The 22,088-nt window shown below is 42.5% G+C and overlaps 1 protein-coding gene across 1 annotated transcript in view; it reads left to right on the top strand.

Annotated features, from left to right (window-relative positions):
• Nucleotides 1-558: 558 nt before the first annotated feature.
• The window catches only part of CCK (cholecystokinin), a 38,306-nt gene continuing 16,776 nt past the window's right edge, over nt 559-22,088 (top strand). The window contains exons 1-2 of the mRNA XM_033935292.1: nt 559-630; nt 9,296-9,553. Coding sequence (XP_033791183.1) covers nt 9,298-9,553 — 256 coding nt within the window. The 5' untranslated portion in view covers nt 559-630; nt 9,296-9,297. The remainder of the gene's footprint in view (nt 631-9,295; nt 9,554-22,088) is intronic.

Here is a 22,088-nt window from a genome sequence, read left to right as displayed (position 1 = left end):
GGCGGAGAAGAGATCCCTCGACCACAGACCGCCCCCCTTCCACCCCCCCCTTCTCTCCTGCTTTCTCAATTCTCCCTCTGATCTAGCTAGCCCGACGAGCGACTCAGCGGGCCACCCAGCTCCGGCGTTAGGGTCGCCCGTCGAGACCAGCTCTCGGGCTTGCTTATTCTTATTAGGTTTTTTTTATATACTGCCTATCAAGGTTGTCTAAGCAGTTTTTACAATCAGGTACTCAAGTATTTTTCCCTCTCTGTCCCGGTGGGCTCACAATCTATCTAACGTACCTGGGGCTATGGAGGACTGAGTGACTTGCCCAGGGTCACAAGGAGCAGCACAGGGTTTGAACCCACAACCCCAGGGTGCTGAGGCTGTAGCTCCAACCACTGTGCCACACACTCCTCCTGCTTCATTGTTCGATTTAGAGAAAGGAAGAAAAGTAGCCTAAGGCAGTCACTCAGACTTTAAGAAATTTTTTTACATAGAAGAGATCACGTCAGTTTTCCCCAGACTGGAGAGCCTTATAAATAGTCCTCACCAGGACTGCACTGGTACAGAGGTCGCTCGGAGAGGTATCAAGACCAACAACTTTAGCTCCAAATACCTCTGTTGCCCACAGCCGGAAAAAGCAAGGTAAGATCTGATCTCTGACTAGCTTGAAGTTTCCATCCAGTTTAAGAACCAGAGGTAGAAAATTATCTGTCTGTTAACCTCAACGGCAAATATTTTATGTTTTCCCTCCCTTTATGTCAAGATCCCCAATTCCTCCTTCCCTCTTTCTCTCTCACAACTGCTTCGACCTGATGTCAGATATTAAAAAAAATAGTGCATTTACGGTAACTGCTGGACAAATGAATCCCTAAAACAAAAAGATCATAAGAGGATGCGAACGAGTGTGCTTCTAGGTGTTTGCAAATGCAGTTTAAGCTGGGCTGGTTGACATGTAGTCTTGGGCTCGAGTTTAGCGCTAGACTAGAGGATTACTGGAGAGCTCGATTTTGGGATCGTCCGGTGACGGTTACGAGGGGGGAGGGAATAATTTATTCTCGTTAGGTTTTTCTTCAAAGGGTTGCTTATCCACATCAGAGACCCGAAGGCTATATTGTCTGGAGAAGAGCTTTATCCAGTCTGTACTTATGCTGAGAGTAGGTTGGGGAGCTCAAGCCATACACGTGGGTCTGCCAGCTGGGGAGTGTGCTTAAAAGGTCAGAAACAGCGACTTCTCTGCTATCGGTTTGTTGTTCTTTGTCACAGACTCTCAGCTCTCTTTTTTTTTTGCCCGGATCGGCAGAATGATACCTGCAGAAGCCGACACATCTTAAAGAATAATGTATTCTTTCGTTTTACAACTGTAAATGGGATTCTCACAAAAAATCCACAGCTTTTCAGAAGAAATTGTAGATCACTTTGCATTTCGTTTGAGATTTTTTTTTTTTTAAGCTTCTTCACTAAAACAGTGCGTCTTAATCCGTTCCTGGTGATTGTTCTCCCCTAGCCAGTCAGCTTTCTAGGATTATTGTAATAAATATGCATGAGATATATTTGCATAGAATACGTCTCCAAGATATGTAAATTTTTCTCATGTGTATTCATTGTAGTGATCCTGAAAATCCCACTAGTTTGGTATGCAATTTCTCAGTTGGACCATTGCAATGCCTTATATCAAGGCATTAGCCAAAAAAAAACCCTCAAATAATTCAGAATACAGCCATAAAACAATGCACATTGGTTATCTATAGATCATCGACTGACTTATAAAATTCTAACTTTCAAATCTAGAATGACACAATCCCCTGGATTTATTAATAGATACCTCACACCATATACATTTACATGATCACTACACTCAAGCAATCAAAATCTATTAGCAATTCCATCACCACGTCCGATACAACCAGAAAATCAATTTTCTCTGTCTCTGCTCCATTATTATGGAACAGTATGCCTATGTACTTTTGGGAAGATTCTTCTCTTACTAAATTTAAATCAAATTTTGAAACATTGTTATGTAAAGATGCCCTTGATCGTTAATACCATCTATATGCTTCTTTTTTCTTAGTGGATTTTATTCCCCTCCCTACTGTATTTCCCTCTTAGGGCCTGTTTTATGAAGCCGCGCTAGCGGCTGCGCTGCGGTAACGGCCCCGAAGCCCATAGAGATTTAAAGGGCTTCAGGGCCGTTGCTGTGCGGCTTCGTAAAACATGCCCTTAATGTCTCTCTTTTTTCTCAATTATTGTATTTCTTCCCCCTCCTCCCCCCCCCCACACTGTTCTGTTAGTCTGTCTTGGTTATTGTGATTATTTTTATTATTATTATTTTAGCTTTCTAATTATGTACACCGCTTAGATATTCGTTAAGTGGTATATCAAATTTTTAATAAATTTGAAACTTGAGAGGACTGAGAAGTCCTGTATTGGAATTTGTCCCAGGGAAAAGAATTCAATCCATTTTCATAGTTCACCTTTATTTTCAACTAGCTGATGCCCCGGCGTTGCACGGGTATTTAATTATAGCAATAACACTGTAAATGGATTCAAATAAAGATACTTTATAGTGTTGAATGAAAGTATTTTTTTACAGCTTAATAAAAAGTACAATATTCAAATTATAAAGTGAAATATTTGACAAAATGAATACAATACAACTAACGCAAAACGTGATTATAAACAACAATTTTAGTTTCACCTCCTGGAGCAAGAACATATAAATTCTTGGGTGAACCCACCCTTGAGCAAGCAAAATAGAGTTGTGGGCCGTGAGACCCCAGAACATATCACCCCAGGTAGTGAGGGATCTGCATACCAAGTTTTGTCCAAATCGGTCAAGCCATTTTTGAATTACAGTGAGAATGGCAGCTTTTTACATATTTTCCATTGACATGAATGGGTGAAATCTGATTTTCTGTTTGTAGCTCCGCCCACGTGTGCAGGAGGGCCGCGAGACCCCCAGAACATATCAACCCAGGTAGTGCAGGATCTGCATACCAAGTTTCGTTCAAATCGGTCAAGCCGGTTTTGAATTACTGTGAGAATGGCAGCTTTTTACATTTTTTCCATTGACATGAATGGGTGAAATCTGATTTTCTGTTTGTAGCTCCGCCCACGTGTACAGGAGGGATGCGAAACCCCCAGAACATATCACCCCAGGTAGTGAGGGATCTGCATACCAAGTTTCGTTCAAATCGGTCAAGCCGTTTGTGAATTACTGTGAGAATGGCAGCTTTTTACATTTTTTCCATTGACATGAATGGGTGAAATCTGATTGTATGTTTGTAGCTCCGCCCACGTGTGCAGGTGGGCCGCGAGATCCCCAGAACATATCATCCCAGGTAGTGAGGGATCTGCATACCAAGTTTCGTTCAAATCGGTCAAGCCGTTTTTGCGTGATCGCGGCACATACACACACACATACATACCTCCGATTTTATATACCGTATTTGCCGGCGTATAGGACGACTGGGCGTATAAGACAACCCCCCAACTTTTAGTTAAAAAATAGAGTTTTGTGTTATACTCGCCGTATAAGACGACCCCTTCTTCCGCACACCTTCTCTACCGCCCCGGGTGCAGCACAGCCGGCCAGGTTCCCTTACTTTTGTGGCACTTCCCCGACCGACCGACAACAGCCCCGGTCCGACAAACCTCCCTGCCCTTAACCGCGAATCTAAATTACCTTCTTACAGCTGGAATTATATGAATTATATGAATTATATGAAGCAGCACCAAGCCTATGCTTGACTTTACAATGATTTAGTAGTCTAAGGGCCTCTTCTATCAAACTGCGCTCGCAGTTTTTAGCTCAGAGAGCCGCGCTGAATTCTACGAGCATTGGGAGCAGCGCAGGCCATTCAGCATGGCTCACCGCGCTACAAACTGCTAGCGCAGTTTGATAGAAGAGGCCCTAAGTTCAAAGACTTCTTAAAAATTGATGTTTTAATTAAATTACATATTTTTCCTCATCAAAAAGCTAGAAACCTCTTGAAAAGTTCAAGACTAAACTTAAAACATTGCTTTTCAAAGACACCTATGACTTCTGATTTCTTCCATTTCAATTAGAGCCCTAACAGCTTTTCCTTGCAGTTGAACATGCTAAGTTAAAACACTTCTTTTGAAGCAAACCCTACCCTCTTGTTTCAAACCCCTCCCCTTGCATCCTTCCCTTTTATTTTTTTTTTTTAAATCTCAATGTATTTATTGATTTACCTGTTCCCGCCTTTCGTATTGTTCTCCCTTCTAAGTTTTTAATTCTTTTTTTCTTTTATCCTGATAGTTGTTAACCATTTAGGTATATACTTGATAAATGGTATATCAAAGATTAAATAAACTTGGAAACTTGGAAGTAGGAACTAGCCTTGCATTGACTAGAGCAAAACTTGTACTGATCTATAATTAGACCTTGAAACATAGCTCGAATGTCATTTCTTCAATGCAAATAATCAGACAAGGCAAGTCACTGCCCCAGGTAGATTAGGTAGATCGTAAGTCCACCGAGACATATAAAAAGCTGGTCCCTTTGCTTTTAAAAGATCCAGCTGGAACTGATATTGAGTAGAAATCTTAAGACTCTACAGTATATGAAAACTGGATCACATAAGTGCTATGTCAGGATGTCATTATCTAGGGAAACCTGAAGATTTTATTTGAAATAATAAAAATGCTAGAAATACAATCTTCTGAACTGCTTGGATAGACCAGTCTGCTTATCCTACCTGTACTTTGACTTGGTCTTATCCCATCAAAACAAAAAATATACAGTAAGTATAAGAAACCAGGCATTGTCTACCTATTGTTTACACCTACTACTGCTTCTGCACCTCAGCTTTCTATCCATGCTCCTGAAACCAATTTATGACGACCTACTGGTTTGTGAACCAGTTTGATGAGATAATATCAAAACTACTGTATAATAAAGTAGGCTAGGTAAAAAAACAAAAAACCACAAAACACCAAAAACTGAAGTTCTGCCCTTTTTACTGATTTTCTGACTTCTGTTTCTGCTATATGTGGTGACCAGGTGAGAAGTGGAAACACCACATCTGTAGCCATTTGAACAAATCAATAATCAAATAAATAAATAAAAACTGGAATAAGTTAAGTATCATACTACAAAGAAAAATGACTGAGCTGTCCCAGCTTTGAAACTCCAGAGAAATAGATTTAGGGCTCCTTTTACTGCCTCCTTTTAAGCAGGCGGTAATTTTTCGACTAGCGTGCGCTATAGTGCGCGCTAATCTTGTGCGTGCTAAAAACGCTAGCGCACCTTTGTAAAAGGAGCCCTTAATGACCAAGCCTTTACACTGGTACAGTCCCACATCAGTGCAATGCAAGATCCCCACCTCTTATTTCAAAACATGGAGGACTTGCTGAGGAATGTGGAAAATATGCCTCCTTTTTTAAAACAGCGTGTGAGGTTTTTAGTGACCCGTTAAAAGCATGCCGGACTTTGGCACGCCAACAATCCCGCGGTGACATATGCGCATAGGACATGTGCGCACCACCGCTTCTGCCGCTTTTAAGCCGTTCCATTAGTGCTGTGAGGGGGGGGGGTGTGGGGAACCTCCCACTACATTTACAAGTCTTTGCGCTCCCTTTGGGGGGGGGAGAATCCCCCCAAGTACACTGAAAACTACCATTTTCTGTTTTTGCTGTTCGTGAGTTTTCAGTGTAGTGTGGGGGTTCCCCCCACACACAAGCCAACAACAGCACGAGGACTTGTAAATGTAGTGGGGGTTCCCCCCCCTCACACACCCTCACAGCACTAATGAAATGGCTTAAAAGTAGAAGTGGCGGCATGCATATATCCTGCGTGCAAATGTCACTGCGGGATTTTTAGCGCGTGTAACAGGTTTTTAGCTGGCATGCTGAATATTCTGCATTGCTTGATGGTCATACACTTCCTATGAGCATTGGAGCAGCACAAAGCATGCCGGCCACTGGTAAAAACCTTGTGTGGTTTTGTTAAAGGGGTGTATATGTGTGTGTTATATTTGTTATGCCTGATCAGTCCTAAAATATAACAGATGCTATTGTCTGTGTTTGGGAAGAGGTGCAAGAGAAACACAGAAAAGTGACTGCTCCTGGTATACTGAAGAAGGAAATGTATATACAATATACATCCTAGTTCTATAAAAAGCACTAAAAATTGCATGTGCAAATTTTGGGCCACTTCCAATTTTCGCATGCATTTTAATTGAATAATAAGCCAATTATTAGGATCTTAAGATTAAAACATTAAAATAGGAAAACCTTTCTATCTTATTGTTTATTGAGTCCATATATAAGACCACGTAGATCAGGAAACTCAAAACCCTCTTACAGTTCCAACATATCAAGAAATAGTTCATGAATATGTCAGAGCTGCTATCTTTTCAGTAACTGGCCCCAAACTTTTGAAATCTTTACCATTATCTCTTAGATTATTGAATTCTGTTGAAAAAACTTGAGACTGATCTTAAAAGATTTTTATTTGTAGATGCTTACAAAACATAATAGAGAATGACACGGGGACAAATTTGTCCCCGTCTCCACGGGAACTCAATTTCGCCATCCCGTCCTCGTGAGTTTGTCACTGTCCCTGTACCATTCCTGTAAGCTCTGCCTTAACCGCACAAACCTCGAACACTTATGATTTTAGTGTTTGAGGCTTGTGCAGATGAGGACAAAGCATGCAGGAATGAGGCAGGGACAGGAAAATAACTCACCGGGACGGGATAGGAAAATGAGTTCCAGTGGGGCCGGGAAAAAATTTGTCCCCGTGTCATTCTCTAAAACACAGGTGTCAAAGTCCCTCCTGGAGGGCCGCAATCCAGTCAGGTTTTCAGAATTTCCCCAATGAATATGCATGAGATCTATTAGCATACAATGAAAGCAGTGGATGCAAATAGATCTCATGCATATTCATTGGGGAAATCCTGAAAACCCGACTGGATTGCGGCCCTTGAGGACCGACTTTGACACCCCTGCTCTAAAACATAACAGTCAACTTTGTTAAAATAGAAGAATTGCATGGTGTGTTTAGCTGTGCTGGAGGAGCTCTGCAGAACACAAGATTACTGAAGTGTACTTATCTTCCTTTTTCTTTATTATAAAAATTATAGTTCAACCTTTTATCCTTAAATTCATGTATATGTGAGTGGTTTGAAATTGTTTTAATTGTATTACTGAATTTTAGATTGTAAGCCACCCAGGATTGTCAATGGTGTGGGATAGTAAGATTTTAATAAACTTGGAAACTTGGAATTATTGTGCTAATTGGAATTAACTAAAACTTTACACATGTATATTTAGGCACAGAATCCACATGTAAATTTTATGTGCAGTTCCAAAAAGGAGGGGGGGGGCACAGCCACAATAGGTCAGGGGCTGATCAGGGACGTTCCCACAATTTACACATGTGGTTAGAGAATAAGGGAGATGCCTGCTTAATTTAGAGACCCTTTTATGAAGCCACGTAAGAATTTTTTTAATGCCGGCCACAGCGGTATTAGCTCCGACACTCATAGAATTCCTATGCAGTTCCCATTGCCAAATGCTATTCTAGAAATGATACTTAACTTTGCATACCATTTCTAGAAGAGTGCTAGGCATTATTTTTCAGAGCTCATTTTTTTGCACACCATTTCTAGAATCTAGGCTGTAGTGTTTGTGAGGAGGACAATGTAATAGCTCTCACCATCTCCCAATACACTTATAACATGCAAATTATTCTTTGAAGAGGATTGCCTAAATTCTATGCAAGATTCTTTCTTGAGGAAGGTTAGGAGAAGTGGAATCAAGTTTCCACTGCACCTTTTTCTCAAATGAACCCCACGAAACAAATTCCCAGAGATCCTGGAACCTGCTAATTACCAACACGTTTCTGTTCTAACAGGGAAGGATAGTTTGAGAGGATGCAACAGGCTACTAGTTTTATAAGGACAAAAGGTGCTTTTTTTTTGGTTTTGATGACACCGAAGGATTAGGAAAGGGAAATGCCTGTCAATGTTCTTGGGGAAAAGAGGTGCTGGAAGTAAAGGGTGAAGGTTCCCCCAACACTACTTTGCTTCCTACTCAATAACATCCAGCCGAGCATGTGGTGATCCTTATCTGCGTCAGAGCTGTGTAAACAGATGACAATACAGTACGCTTTGAGCTAGACTATTTAAGGGACAGTACTGCAACGCAGGAATAACTTAGAGTAGCTTACCTGAACACTGCTTTCTCAGCTGTTATTAGGAAGCACTATCTTGCACAAGGGTAAGATGAAAGGTTTATCGATCTTTGTATGTATATTTTGATTGAAAAGTCTTCCAGAAAGCAAAAGAAACTTGTTTTAGCATTCTCTATGAATCGGTTTCTATACATGTCTGCATCTTGTGGTTTCATGTCACTAAAAAAAAAAAAAAAAAGGCATGGGAAAATAAATTATTTTGTTTTTAGCTTTTGTGGCATTTTGTTAGCAAAATATCTAACTTCATGTTTTAAGCATGTCAGTTGTGTTACTCACAATTCTTGCCGAGTGTCCCAGCAACCAATTTGATTTGCATTGTGTTTTAAAACCAAAGCCTTTAATAATTATACTGTTCACTAACTGATTCCTATCTATATTAATCCTAACTTATAATACTTTAATAAATAATTACTGCAATCCTAACCAATAACCTTTTTTTATGACTAGTTACTAGCTCTGGATGTGTCATCTCATTTTGACCTAGTGAAATAGGATGTCTTCTGAGGTTTCTAGAATTTTAAGATTTTGTATATATTTAAAACATTATTGAGGCATTTTATGGATGTGTTTTTCAGTCTCGATTTATAACAGAGCACTAATAAAACAGCATAGGTTGGCTGGGGGGAGTTACAGACAAAAATATGTAAACAAGTTAGTGTTTTATTGAGATATTAACCATATTGCACTGATATATTGAAACCCTGCTTAAAAAGCAATGCTTCTTAGTGGAACAAACTAGCACATACATAAAACATATGACACAGGCAATTACCACACTGTTTTCTCTGATCGTTTTCATTAACTGTGAGGCAGTGGCATGCTTGACCATCTCTTCTCTTTGTAGAGTTGTTTCCGAAATGTTCCTATTATAAATCCATTTGGGCTCCTATTAATGCACTATTATGCTTATCTGCTCTAGCTAAAGACTAGTGCCAGCTGTTGACCCATCTTGTTAGATAACTGTGCATATTAATCTTATTGAATATTAGCTTGCAATTGGGGCAAATGTATCCTGTCTATAAGGTATGTCCAGTCAAGAATCGCAGAGTTTCCCCAGTCCTAAATGTTTGTTTTTCTGTTTTTGCACAGCTATGTGTGGAATCTGTGTTTGTGTGTTCCTCGCTGTGCTCACAACAACGAGCACTTTTGCACAGCAAATTGCGGGGTCTAGTTACGGAAATCCAGTGGGCACTGAAAATGAGCAGAACCTGTCAGAACATCTCAGACACCTCCGTACACTGTCCTCCTCTGGTCAGCTGAAGTCCTTCCACAGGATGGATGGGAACTCTGACCAAAAATCCAACATCGGCACTGTGTTGGCCAAATACTTCCAACAATCCAGGAAAGGTAATGACGCCTTCGACCCATCCATTTTACCAGCATAGGCTATAGGTCTTTTCATAGATTATGAGAGTTGGATATGTTATAGTGTATGTGTGTGTTTTAATTCCCTGCAATGATAAATAGTCCAAATAATTCAAAGTATCCACTAACAAAGTAACTTAAAACAGATGTTAGCAGAGGAAAAAACAACAACTCTCTTTTATCCATAGGACAGTTGTTCTCCTTTGTAGGGTTTGCACATGGTTTCCTGGTGCCCAAATTTGTGTATCAAAATTTGGGGATGTTCCCAAGATGCATGCACAAATTAATTATCAAACAAGCAAATTAATGTCAATAATTATGTGCTAATTACTGATGATGCGCTATTACTGATGATAATTGGCACTAATTAGGATTTGCATACAAATTGGGCTGCAGTGCTAATATAACACTATCTACCCAGCAAATAAATTACTATATTCAAGTATAGATAAAATAAATGCAATCTTTTCAATCAAACAAATATCAAAACCATTTTTTGTTGTGTGTAGAATTCTCAGAAGGCTCACTTTTCCTTTAAATAAAGTTCATATAAGGATGATATGGGCCAATTTCTTCAATGGATCCTTTTTTGTTGTTTTTTTTTTGTATATATATATGTTATTGTGCAAACTCAGCGATAATAAGTATATTTTCTTCCCAAAATTTATTTTTAAGAACTTATTTTAAGATAAACTATGAGAGCGCCTCCACCGACATGCCATGTTTCAAATTTTTCTTCAGGGTCGAGGCTCCCAGCATGTCGCGCTCCGTTGAATTCCTTTCAGAGTGGCCAATTTAGCCGATAAGTGGATTCTATAAGGCCTAGCATGTAACTCAAAAAAGGAGGCATGGCCATGGGAGGGGCTTGGGCATGTCAGGAATGTTCCAAAAAGTTACGCACGTTATTAAAGAATACTGCCTCAGTGCACCTAACCTGGGCACCAGCATTTACATAGTATTACATGGGGAAGTGCCATGGTATTTGGTACAAATTTTGAAGAACTGCATTCCAACCTGAACCTTAAGGTCACAGATAGCAATGAGATAATCTCTGGAATCAATGAGTGAGATATGCCACATGATAACATGGTCTACGTCTATTTCTACAGCTGCTCCACAGATATGGACTGGGTTCTCTGAGGCTATGTAACCATAAGATGTCCTTTAAAAAATTGCTGAAAACCCATTTGTTTGTGAAATCTTTTTATTCGTCTCTCTTTAGAGCTTTAACATTAACATTCACACTCTGTCACCTGCAACTAAAAGCTAAACACAATCAGTCAATAATCACACAACTCAATTTTAATGGAATAAATGTTTGGCTGCAGCTTTATTATCTATCTTAATATTATCTCCACTTACAATACAATCAGTGTCCAAACCCCCAATGCATATTTCACCCCCCCCCCCCCCAGGGAGCTATTTGGTGTTGCAACAAGCTCCCGTTGAATCTTTAAACTTATAACATTCCCCCAAATATGACCCACGGTGACACCAGGCCATGCTTCCCCTTCCCCCAAACATGACCCACGGTGATGCCAGGCTATGCTTCCCCTCGCCGTGGTGTCGCCTACGAGTGTTACATTTATTTATTTATTAACTGCTCATTTCCCAGATCCAACTGGAACAAACCCCACTTTCAACCCACCCAAAGCTGCAACCACCTCCCCCAACCTCCAAAAGCTCAACCACACCCACCCAAGTCCACATGAAACCTGCAACCATCCCCACCCCCAACACTAACACAAAGCATACTACCACATGGGAGGGAACTCCCTCCAACCTGCCTCAACATCCAACCAGTCCCATGACTGCTCCACCTCATCACCTCAGAAACCTACCCAATCCTTTAACATCGGGATCTGGATAGTCCCTTCTGTTGTCATTATCCCTCCTTTCTCTACACCCCACATTAATAAAAACAAAACACCTTATTGTGGTAAATAGCCGCAGCTCTTTATTATATCACATTAACCAATAAATTAACTTGCATAAATTAACATCATTAACATATTGAACCTCAATTAACAATCAACCTCAGCAAGCTCCTCCCGAGCTACCCTGTGTAAACAGTACCTTTGCCCCCGACCCCGCCACCAACAGCAAGTGTCTGAGGGGTGGCATGACCTCATGCCCCTTTAACCCGGGTCACCTGACCCCAAGGCACGGCTCCCAGCCGGCCCACCGCTCATCGCCGGATGAGCCCCAGCACCCAGTAGCTCGGGAGACCCGCCTCCCACGCCACGAAACCTCACCAAAGGGAGGGAGGGTGGGACAAAATTCTGCCTTGGAGGACCTGCAACGAACTTAGTCCTCCAAGGCTCGTTCTAAAAACCCTATGTAAAAAACGCCCCCTTTTACCTACACTATCCAATCCCTGCCTCTCCTTTTGGCGTGAACCCCTCCCCTTCTTCCATACAATTCCTCCTTCTAACGGTTCACTTCCACTACCCCCCCTTCCCTATCTTGCCTGTATGCAACACAAGGGCCTCCCAGCCCCGTGTTAATCTCCGCCCTTTGAGACCAGCTCTCGTGCTCCTTCTTTCTTTCTTATAAACTCTGTTTATTAACCCTTTCTTACTCTTCTCATATAAATTTGCCAATCCTTATTCTACATACTTTTGACATCACCTCATATATTTCCCTCACTCTCTGCCCTCCCCCCTCATTTCTCCCATACTACCATCCAATAAATATTTCCAGCAGGTGACATCAGCTCAACTAATATTATATCACACCAGATGAATCTGGTGATCTTCTTTAGAGAAATGCTTTTGAATTGAGGTCTTTAACAATTAACAGTTTGTGATGGATATGATGAATAATGTATCTTATTGAAGTAAGATAAACTGCATCTAACAGTCTAACTCCCCACCCCACCCCTTTTATGAAGATGTGTTAGCATTTTTTATCACATGCCATGGCTTTAAAAGTGCCAATGCTGATAGAATTCCTATAATAATAATAATAATAACAGCTTATATACCGCAATACCGTGAAGTTCTATGCGGTTTACAAAAGATTAAGCAAAGGTACAAATTGACTGACTTCAAGAGGGGAAGAAGAAAGAGAAGTAATTAGACAGGAAATTCATTGTTGAGTAGAAAAGTGATCAAAAGGATAGTAGGTCGCTATTGAGAGGAAAGAGATAAGTGGATCAGTTGTCAAGATGTTTTAGGAACAGGTGTGTTTTTAGACGTTTCCTAAATACCTCATAAGTAGAGGGCGAAAGTAATTGTTCTAGGTCTTTACCCCATGATGCTGCTTGGTGTGCGAGAAGGAATTCATGGTGTTTTTTCAGTTTGCAACCTCTCACTGGGGGGGAAACGAAGTTGGAATGTGAACTTCTCTTGTGTCTGTTGGTTGAGAAGGAGAAAAGGTCAGTAATGTATTTGGGGGCAAGTCCGTGTAATGCTTTAAAGCAGAAACAGGCAAATTTGAACTTTACGCGTGCCTTCATCGGCAGCCAATGTAGCTGCCGGTAGTAGGGTGTCCTATGAGATGTAGTTTACGGAGGACCATGAATAGGATGTAGTTATACTGGGATATAATCTGTTCAGGAAAGACAGGGTAGGAAGAAAAGGAGGGGGAGTAGTGTTACATGTTAAAGATCATATTAAAGCCACACAATTGCAGGATATGCAGGGCAAGGAAGAAGCACTATGGATCAATATTTTTATACAATTTGTATGGAAGTCACTTAGGTTTCAATAAACGGTATATCAAATAAAATAAAACTTGAAATTAATTGGAATATATTTATATTGGTGAGATATACAAGCCTCCTTCACAGACAGAAGGAGTGGACAGAGATTTAATAGTAGATATTTAGAGTATATCTATAAAAAAGGGGAAGTTTTACTAATAGGTGATTTTAACATGCCGAATATTGATTGTGGGGTCTTCTAGAAGTAGGGAATCCTGGATTCTCTACAAGGAAAACTGTTCCAGCAGTTGGTAATGGAATCCACGTTGGATGGGGTCTTACTGGACTTAGTGCTTACAAACGGGGAAAGTGTTTCCGAAGTTACAGTGGGTGATCATCTGGCATCCAGTGATCACTGTGTGGTACGGTTTAGTATTAAGATGGGTATAGAGAGGGCTCATTCAAAAGCAAAGATTTTAGACCTTAAAAAAACTAACTTCATTCGGATGGGGCATTACATCAAGGAATTGTCTGGATGGGAACATCTGGAAGGAATGGAAATGCAGTGGGCAAAACTGAAAGGATTAATTGTAAGAGTGACAAACCATTTTGTGAGGCAAGTAAATAAAAGTAAGAGGAAAAGAAGGCTGCTTTGCTTCTCAAAAGTAGTAGCTGATAAGGTAAGAAATAAGATGCTAGCTTTCATAAACTACAAAAGATCACAGAAAGAGGAAGACAGGCAAAAATATCTGGAAAAGTTAAGAGAGGCTGGTCGTGTAGTCAGGGAAGCAAAGATGCAAATAGAAGAAAAAATAGCTGACAGTAAAATGGGAAACAAGATATTTTTAAAGATATAGTAGTGATAGGAAGAAGTGCAAAAGTGGCATTGTGAGAGTCAAAAGTGAAGGGAAGAAATATGTAGAAGCTGATAAAGAAAAGGCTGAATTGCTTAACAAATATTTTTGTTCTGTGTTCAGGGCTGAAGCGCTGTGATAGGGATTGCAGAAGACAAACATGAATAGGGATGGAGGAGTGTTAGACCCTGATCGATTTTAAGAGGGTTATGTTCGTGAGAAGCTGCTAAAATAAAAGTAGACAAAGTGATGGGGTCGGATGGTATACATATGAGAATGCTGAAGGAACTTAGGGAAGTTCTGGTGGCTCCGCTGATTGAACTTTTCAATGAGTCTCTAGAGTTGGGAGTGGTACCGGAGGACTGGAGAAGGGCGGATGTGGTCCCTCTCCACAAAATTGGAAGTAAGGAAGAAGTAGGGAATTACAGGCCAGTAAGTCTGACTTCTGTGATAAGCAAATTAATGGAAATGCTTTTAAAACAGAGAATGGTGAAGTTTCTGGAATCCTATGGATTACAGGATTGGAGGCAACATGGATTCATTAGAGGTAGGTCTTGTAAGACAAATCTGATCAATTTCTTTGACTGGGTGACCAGAAAATTGGATAGAGGGAGTGTGCTAGATGTGGTGTAATTAAATTTTAGCAAAGCCTTTGACAGTGTTCCATACAGACGTCTAATAAATAAACTGAGTGCCCTCGGGATGGGTCCCAAAGTGACGGGCTGGGTCAAGAACTGGTTGAGTGGAAGGCAACAGAGGGTAGTGATCAATGGAGATCGCTCTGAGGAAAGGGCTGTTACCATTGGTGTGCCTCAAAGTTCTGTTCTTGGGCATGTTCTTTTAACATTTTTATAAACAACATTGCTGCAGGGCTGTTGGGTAAGATTTGCCTCTATGCAGATAGAGAATGACACAGGGAAAAAATCTGTCCCCGTCACTGCCTCGTCCCCGGCCCACCGTCCCCTTCACTGCCCCGTCACCGTCATTCCCTTCACCGCGGTGGTTGAAGCTACAGCCTCAGCACCCTGGGGTTGTGGGTTCAAATCCCGCGCTGCTCCTTGTGACCCTGGGCAAGTCACTTAATCCTCCATAGCCCCAGGTACATTAGATAGATTGTGAGCCCACCGGGACAGAGAGGGAAAATGCTTGAGTACCTGATTGTAAAACCGCTTAGAAAACCTTGATAGGCGGTATATAAAATCCTAATAAACTTAAACTTAAACTTAAACTTAAACTATCACCGCCATCCCCTTCACCGCCCCATCACCGTTATTGCCATCCCATTCATCGCCCCTTCACCGTCCCTACAGCATCCATATAAACCCCAGTACTGCAATATTTAGCTTATTCCTTCCTTATAAATCAAAGTTCTGGCTGCTGAACTAGAGAAAGAGATGTTTAGCTGGCAGGGCTTTGTTTATAAATTTTTATCAACACAACTAATATACTGCTTTATGCTAAAGCAAAAAAAAAAAAAAAAAAGAAAATGAATAGAATTTTTTTTTCTACCTTTGTTGTCTGGTTTCTGCTTTCCTCATCTTCTCATTCAATTCCTTCCATCCACTGGGTGTCTTCTCTCTGCATCTTCCATTTGCTCTGTTACTGTGCCTATCCCTTCACCCCCCCACAATTGGTCTGGCACCCATCTTCTTCCCTCCGCTCCCCCATAATCTAGCATCTGTCTTCTTCCCTTCCAGCAATCTTCTCCCCACTCTGTCTTCCACATTTCCCTTCAGGGTCTGTTCCTCTCCACCCTCCTTCAATGTCTGTTCTATTCCTTTCCACCACCACCCTTCCCTCCCTCCTCCACCATCTATTCCTTTCTACCACCCTTCAGCTCCTCTTGCACGGCCTATCTATCTTTCTACCTCCCTCCCTCTTACTTTCGTGGCACGTTACAATGTAATTTATGCAAGCTACTGGAGCCTGCGAGCTCAGTCCCCAAATAATCTGGCTTCTGTGTTCCTATTTTCCCCATTTCTAATATCTCCCCTATATATCTGGCATTGTCCCCCCCCCCCGTGTCCATATACCATCCCCATGGCATGTATGTCCCTTTTATGTCTCTGTCCCTATGCCCCCATGCACATAATTTCCCCTCTGTTTCTGTTACCTTCCTGTGTTCAGATTTCCCCTCTCTTCCTCTTCAACCCCATCTAGCTTCTTTCCCTCTTTCTTCCCCCCCCTGCTTCCAGCATCTGGCTCACCTGCCTGTCCTCCCCTTTATTTCCTGCTGTGGGTTTCTTTCTCTCCCTCTTCATCCACTTGGCCCAGAATCTCTTTCCCTTTCACTCCCTCCTTCCTAGTGTGAGCTGGGAACACGCGCAATCGCGCGGTCCAGCAGCCCCCTCCCGCCCGATGGCAGCGTTCCATCATCTCCCTCCACCTCACCTTAGATGCCAAGTTTGCCGGCTTTCTTTTTCGCCCAGCCGCATGCGTTCCAAAAGCTGCGCACACGCGGCTACTCAATTGTTCAATCTTCTCCTCTGACGCAACCGGAAACAGGAAGTTGCAGCAGAGGAGAAGATTGAACAACTCGAGCAGCTGCGCGTACACGACATTTTGAAAGCGTGCGGATGGACGAAAAAGAAAGCCGTCAAACTCTGCATCTAAGGTGAGGTGGAGGGAGGGAGATGGCGGAACGCTGCAGGTGGGTGGGGGCTGCTGGACCGCATGATCCTTGATTGCCTCACTGTGGAGACAAGAACATTCACAACTCCATGGGGCGGTGAATGGCCTTGTCCCCATCCCTGCAGCGACCACTATTTTTTCTTTCCTCGTTTTGGCGGGTAACAACCACTATGTCATTCTCTATATGCATATGAAACCAAAATCTGCAATAGAGTTGACACCCAGGATGATGTGAATAACATGAAGAAAGACTTGTCAAAGCTTGAAGAATGGTCTGAAATTTGGCAGCTAAAATTTAATACTAAGAAATGCAAGGTCATGCATTTGGGCTGCAAAAACCTGAGGGAATGGTAGAGTTTAGGAGGTGAAGAACTTATGTGCAGGACAGAAGAGCAGGACTTGGGTGTGATTGTATGTGATGATCTTAAGGTGGCCAAACAGGTTGAAAAGGTGATGGCGAAAGCTAGAAGGATGCTAGGGTGCTTAGAGAGAGCTATGTCCAGTAGGAAAAAGGAGGTATTGATGCCCCTGTATAAGATTCTGGTGAGACCTCATTTAGAATATTGTGTACAATTCTGGAGGCGGCACCTTCAAAAAGATATAAAAAAGATGGAGTCTGTCCAGAGGAAGGCTACTAAAATGGTGTGTGGTCTTCGTCATAAGGCATACGGGGACAGACTTAAAGATTTCAATCTGTATACTTTGGAGGAAAGGCGGAAGAGGGGAGATATGATAGAAATGTTTAAATACCTACGTGATGTAAATGTGCATGAGTTGAGTCTCATTTGAGGTGGTGGAGACAGAGACTGTCTGATTTCAAGAAAGCTTGGAATAGGCACGTGGGATCTCTTAGAGCAGGGGTGCCCAAATTTTTTGGGCTTGCGAGCTACTTTTAAAATGACCAAGTCAAAATGATCTACCAACAATAAAAATGCTAAACATATATATATTTATTTATATATATATATATATATATATATATATACACACCAAGTGTACTTTGTATTTATGTTCAAATATTTTTTTATTATACAGCCCCCCTCCCCCGAAGGCCTGACCCCCCCTGAAGGTCTGCACATTCCCCCTCAAAGGTTGACTCCCCCCCCTGAAGGCCTGCACTACCCCTTGAAGGACTGCACTCCCCCCCACCAGGCCTACCCTCCCCACATCCATTTACCTAATTCCAGCAGGGAGCAGTCTGCAGAGAGGATCGCTGGTACTTTAGCGATCCTTGCAGGTTGCCATAGGCCTCAGGAGCTGTCTTCCCTCTGCCCCAAGCCTGTCTCTGACTTAGAGGAGGGGCAGGACCACGGCAGAGGGAAGACAGCTCCTGAGGCCTATGGCAACCTGTAAGAATTGCTAAAGTACCACCTGCCACCGGCCGTCTCCCATTCGTCCCCTTTGGAGATCCCCACAGGAATAAGGAAGTTAAATTAATAGAATACTTAGGCACAGAAAAACAAAGAAATACTTCCAAGAACTGCCCCATAAGAACTGCCTGTCACAATGCTCATTAGTGGAACTGAATAAAAGACAAGTACAATGGATTTAGAAGGGGTCCGATCCGCCCGGGTGCATGGCTTGGAGGGGTGCACAGCCGGCCAGGTCCGGGTCATCCTGCCTTTCTTTTTCCCCAGTCCGCGCTCGGGGCTTGCGCCTGCCTGGTCCCGCGCCGACACTCGAATGGTGCCGTCAACTCCCGCGAGTCTCGCGATAACCAACAGCACCATTTGGGCGGCAGGTGCGAGCCCCGTGCGCAGACCGGTGGAAAGGAAGGGCAGGAGGACCCATACGGCTGTGCATCCCTCCAAGCCGTGCACCCGGGGCGGGGGCGGACCGCCCCACCTCGGTACGCCACTGATTGGGAGGCCGATTTTGGGGTTTTTTAAATTGTATATCGGGCAGCATTAGGCCTCGCTCTTACCTCAATCATTACAGGCGCTTCTATTTCTTGTGATGCGCTGAGCTCCGTCCCCCACTGACCTTCAGGCCAGCGTTCTTTAAGAGGCGGGCCAGTCAGGAGGGGAAAAAAAGAGAAGGGAAGAAGGGAATCTGCTGTGCGATCGACTGGGGTCGCCTGAGTGAACGACCTGTCGATCGCGATCGACGCGTTGGGCACCCCTGTCTTAGAGAGAGGAAAAGATAATGGTTTCTGTGGATGGGCGGGCTGGATAGGCTATTTGGCCTTTATCTGCCATCATGTTTCTATGTCTAATCAAGTTGAAATTTTACACATGAGTAAGACATTCCAAGTGGACAAAAATAAGCCCTGTTGAAACAAGATTTGACAAGATTGATTTTTTTTGCATACTACCATGGACCACCCTAACACTCAATTAATCTGGACTTTCACAGGAATGCCAATGTAGGAGTGGAAAATTAAATAAAAAGGCTAGAGTAATTTTGATTTGAATGTGCACCTATCTTATGAATGGATAATTTAAAAACTGTACAAGGACACCTTTGTTATTTCAACTGCTTGAGTCTCTGTTATGCCAAAATAAGATAAATTGAGGGGCATATTTGCCTCATATGCAAACACACACACACAAACACCCCTCCCACCCTCTGAAAGCTGACCTCAGCATCTTCTTCCTTCCACCTTCCTCCAGCCCCATTCTAACACCCTCTTCCTTCTTTTTCCTGCCCAATTCAAGTGCATTTATTTGTAGGGTTACCATAGGGCTCCAGAAAAAAATGGACGGATTGAGACACCCAAGTTTTACTTCCATTGAAAACAATAGAAGAAAAACCCGAATGTCTCAATCCGTCCTCCTTTTTCTGGAGCCCTTTGGTAACCGTATTCATTTGCGCCTCCTCATTTCTGTTTGATCTTAGTCCTCTCTCAGTCAAACTTTAGCACTTCGCCTCCCCCTCTCTCAGCTATACTACAGCACTATTCTCCTTGACCTGAGACCCCTTCCCTAGCACGCTTCTTCCTTCCTCCCCAGTATAACCCCTCCTCAGCTAGCCCCATCACTCTTTTCTTACCATTCACTCGACCTGTTTCCTACATCCTACTTTGTTGGATGAATCATCTCAGATTTACCAATTCTAAAGACAGTAAAGACTTCTACTTCAAAAGTATTTTTAATGAAAGTTTAATATTATAGCTTTGCTTTCTTGTGAAATTCTCTCTCGATTTTATGTGAGGTTACATTGATTTATAATAGATTTAACATAGATTTAGATTTTGTTGGGGTTTTTTTTGCATTTTATTATGTTCATGTTATTATTGGATTTTACGTGATTCGTAATTCCTTGTTATTGTCCAAGATTCTTGATTTGTTATCCATGTGGAACTTGAGGAGGGATGTTACGGAATAATCCCCCCTCTTTTACGAACGCATAGCGCAGGTTTTAGCACCGGCAGCGGCGGTGACTGCTCCAACGCTCATAGAATTCCTTTGAGCGTCGGAGCAGTTACTGCCACAGCCGGCGCTTAAACCCGCACTATGCGTTCGTAAAAGAGGGGGAATGTAATGTGATATTTCCTGAGGTTTGGCCGTCAGGCTGCCTTTCTCTGGCCACATAACCGTGTTTTCTAGGGCCTCAGTCTGTCTATACAGTTTTGCTGTTGGTTCTCCTGTCAGTGCACACTGTTGCCTATTTTTGGTCATCCTAGGAAGACCACATGTTGAAGCATTGGAGAGCATGGCTCTTGCACCATGTGAGGTCAGTATGATCCAGTGCCCAAGGCTTACCCCCCTCTTTTACTAAGGTGCGCTAACCGATTAGCACACACTAAACGCTAACGCGTGCATGTTAATCTATGGACACGTTAGAATTTAACACGCGCTGATTCGATTAGCGCTCACTAATCGGTTAGCGCACCTTAGTAAAACAGGGGGTTAGTGTACAACTTACCCCTAGTTTTACTAGGTTCATAATCTAAAGCACGCGAGGACAAAGGCGCGCTGATAACCGAGCGTGGACAACTGAGCGCAGGACTTCATCGCGCCAAAAAAATGTATTTTAAAGGGCTCCCCCCACTTTACTTAATAGAGATTGCTCTGGCATTTTGGGGGGTTTGGGGGTTGTAACCCCCCTCATTATACTGGAAACTTAACTTTTTCCCAGATTTTTAGGGAAAAAGTTAAGTTTTCAGTATAATGTGGGGGGTCACACCCCTCACACCCCCTCAACATGGCAGCGTGAGGCAGCGCGATCCCTATTAAGTAGAGTGGGGGGGTTCCCCCCCATACTCCCGTCAAAGCCCTTTAAAATACGGGCTTTCTTTGGCGCAATTAAGCCCTGTGCTCAGTTGTCCGCGCTCGGTTGTCGGCGCGCCTTTGTCCTCGCGTGCTTTTGACCCGTCACCGTTTTACTAAGGTGCGCTAACTGATTAGCGCATGCTAATCGAATTAGTGCGTGTTAAACGCTAACGCATCCATAGACTAACATGCACACATTAGCGTTTAGCGCATGCTATTTCGATTACCGCACGCTAATCAGCTAGCACACCTTGGTAAAACAGGGCCTTAGTATAGGCTCTGTGCACAGTTTTCTATACTGTTACTGCATGCCACCTTGGGCTTAGAGGAGTTTAGAGCATAAGAAAACTGCACAAAGAGTTGTGTAGATGCTACTCCTTGAGACCCTGTGACCTTGTGACCCTGGGAAAGTCACTTAATCCCCCATTGCTCTAGGTACGTTAGATAGAGTATGAACCATTGGGACAGATAGGAAAAAATGCTTGAGTACCTGAATGTAAACCATTTAGGCTATAATTGGTATATAAATACTAAAATTAAAGATTAAAAATAAATAAAATAACAGTGCACTGTTCATTTAAATCAAATGATGAGAGGCTTTAGCTATTAAACTCTTATGCAAAGTAGGGTACACAGCTCAAAAGTTTACTGACATTGGGAAATTAGCCTGTGATCTGAGAAGTATTGTTAGCTCACTTTTTTTGTGGCTATTGTTAAGTTTGTGCCAGCTTAATTTCTTTCGTGCCCTATCATCAGCTGCTTTTGTGCGTTATTTAGAAGTCAACCAGAGATTTTGGTTCCAGCTGAAACCAACTCCACATCTGAGATTCACCCTTTAGTTTTAGCCAGAACCAAAACCAAAAATTGAATTGCTGTTCTCCCTGCCTCCCTCCTGACAGGAATAGAGACCACTCATTCCTGCCTGCTGTCACCCAAGACCCAGGCAGTCTCATGAGGCTGCCACAGGAAATCTTGGTAGCCATTGTGATACAGCAGGCAGGAGAGAGTGGGCTCCATTCATGACCCTGAAGAGACCACTAGACCACCAGGGTTTGTTAAGGTAGGCCCAGAAAGGGCCTACAGCAGGGCTGCCCAAGTCCGGTCCTTGAGATCTACTGGCAGGCCAGGTTTTCAGGATATCCACAATGAATATGCATGAGAGAGAGATTTGC

Source organism: Geotrypetes seraphini, chromosome 2 (assembly GCF_902459505.1).
Source record: "Geotrypetes seraphini chromosome 2, aGeoSer1.1, whole genome shotgun sequence".
NCBI classification, from domain to species: Eukaryota; Metazoa; Chordata; class Amphibia; order Gymnophiona; family Dermophiidae; genus Geotrypetes; species Geotrypetes seraphini.
This window is presented reverse-complemented; position numbering and strand designations above follow the sequence as displayed.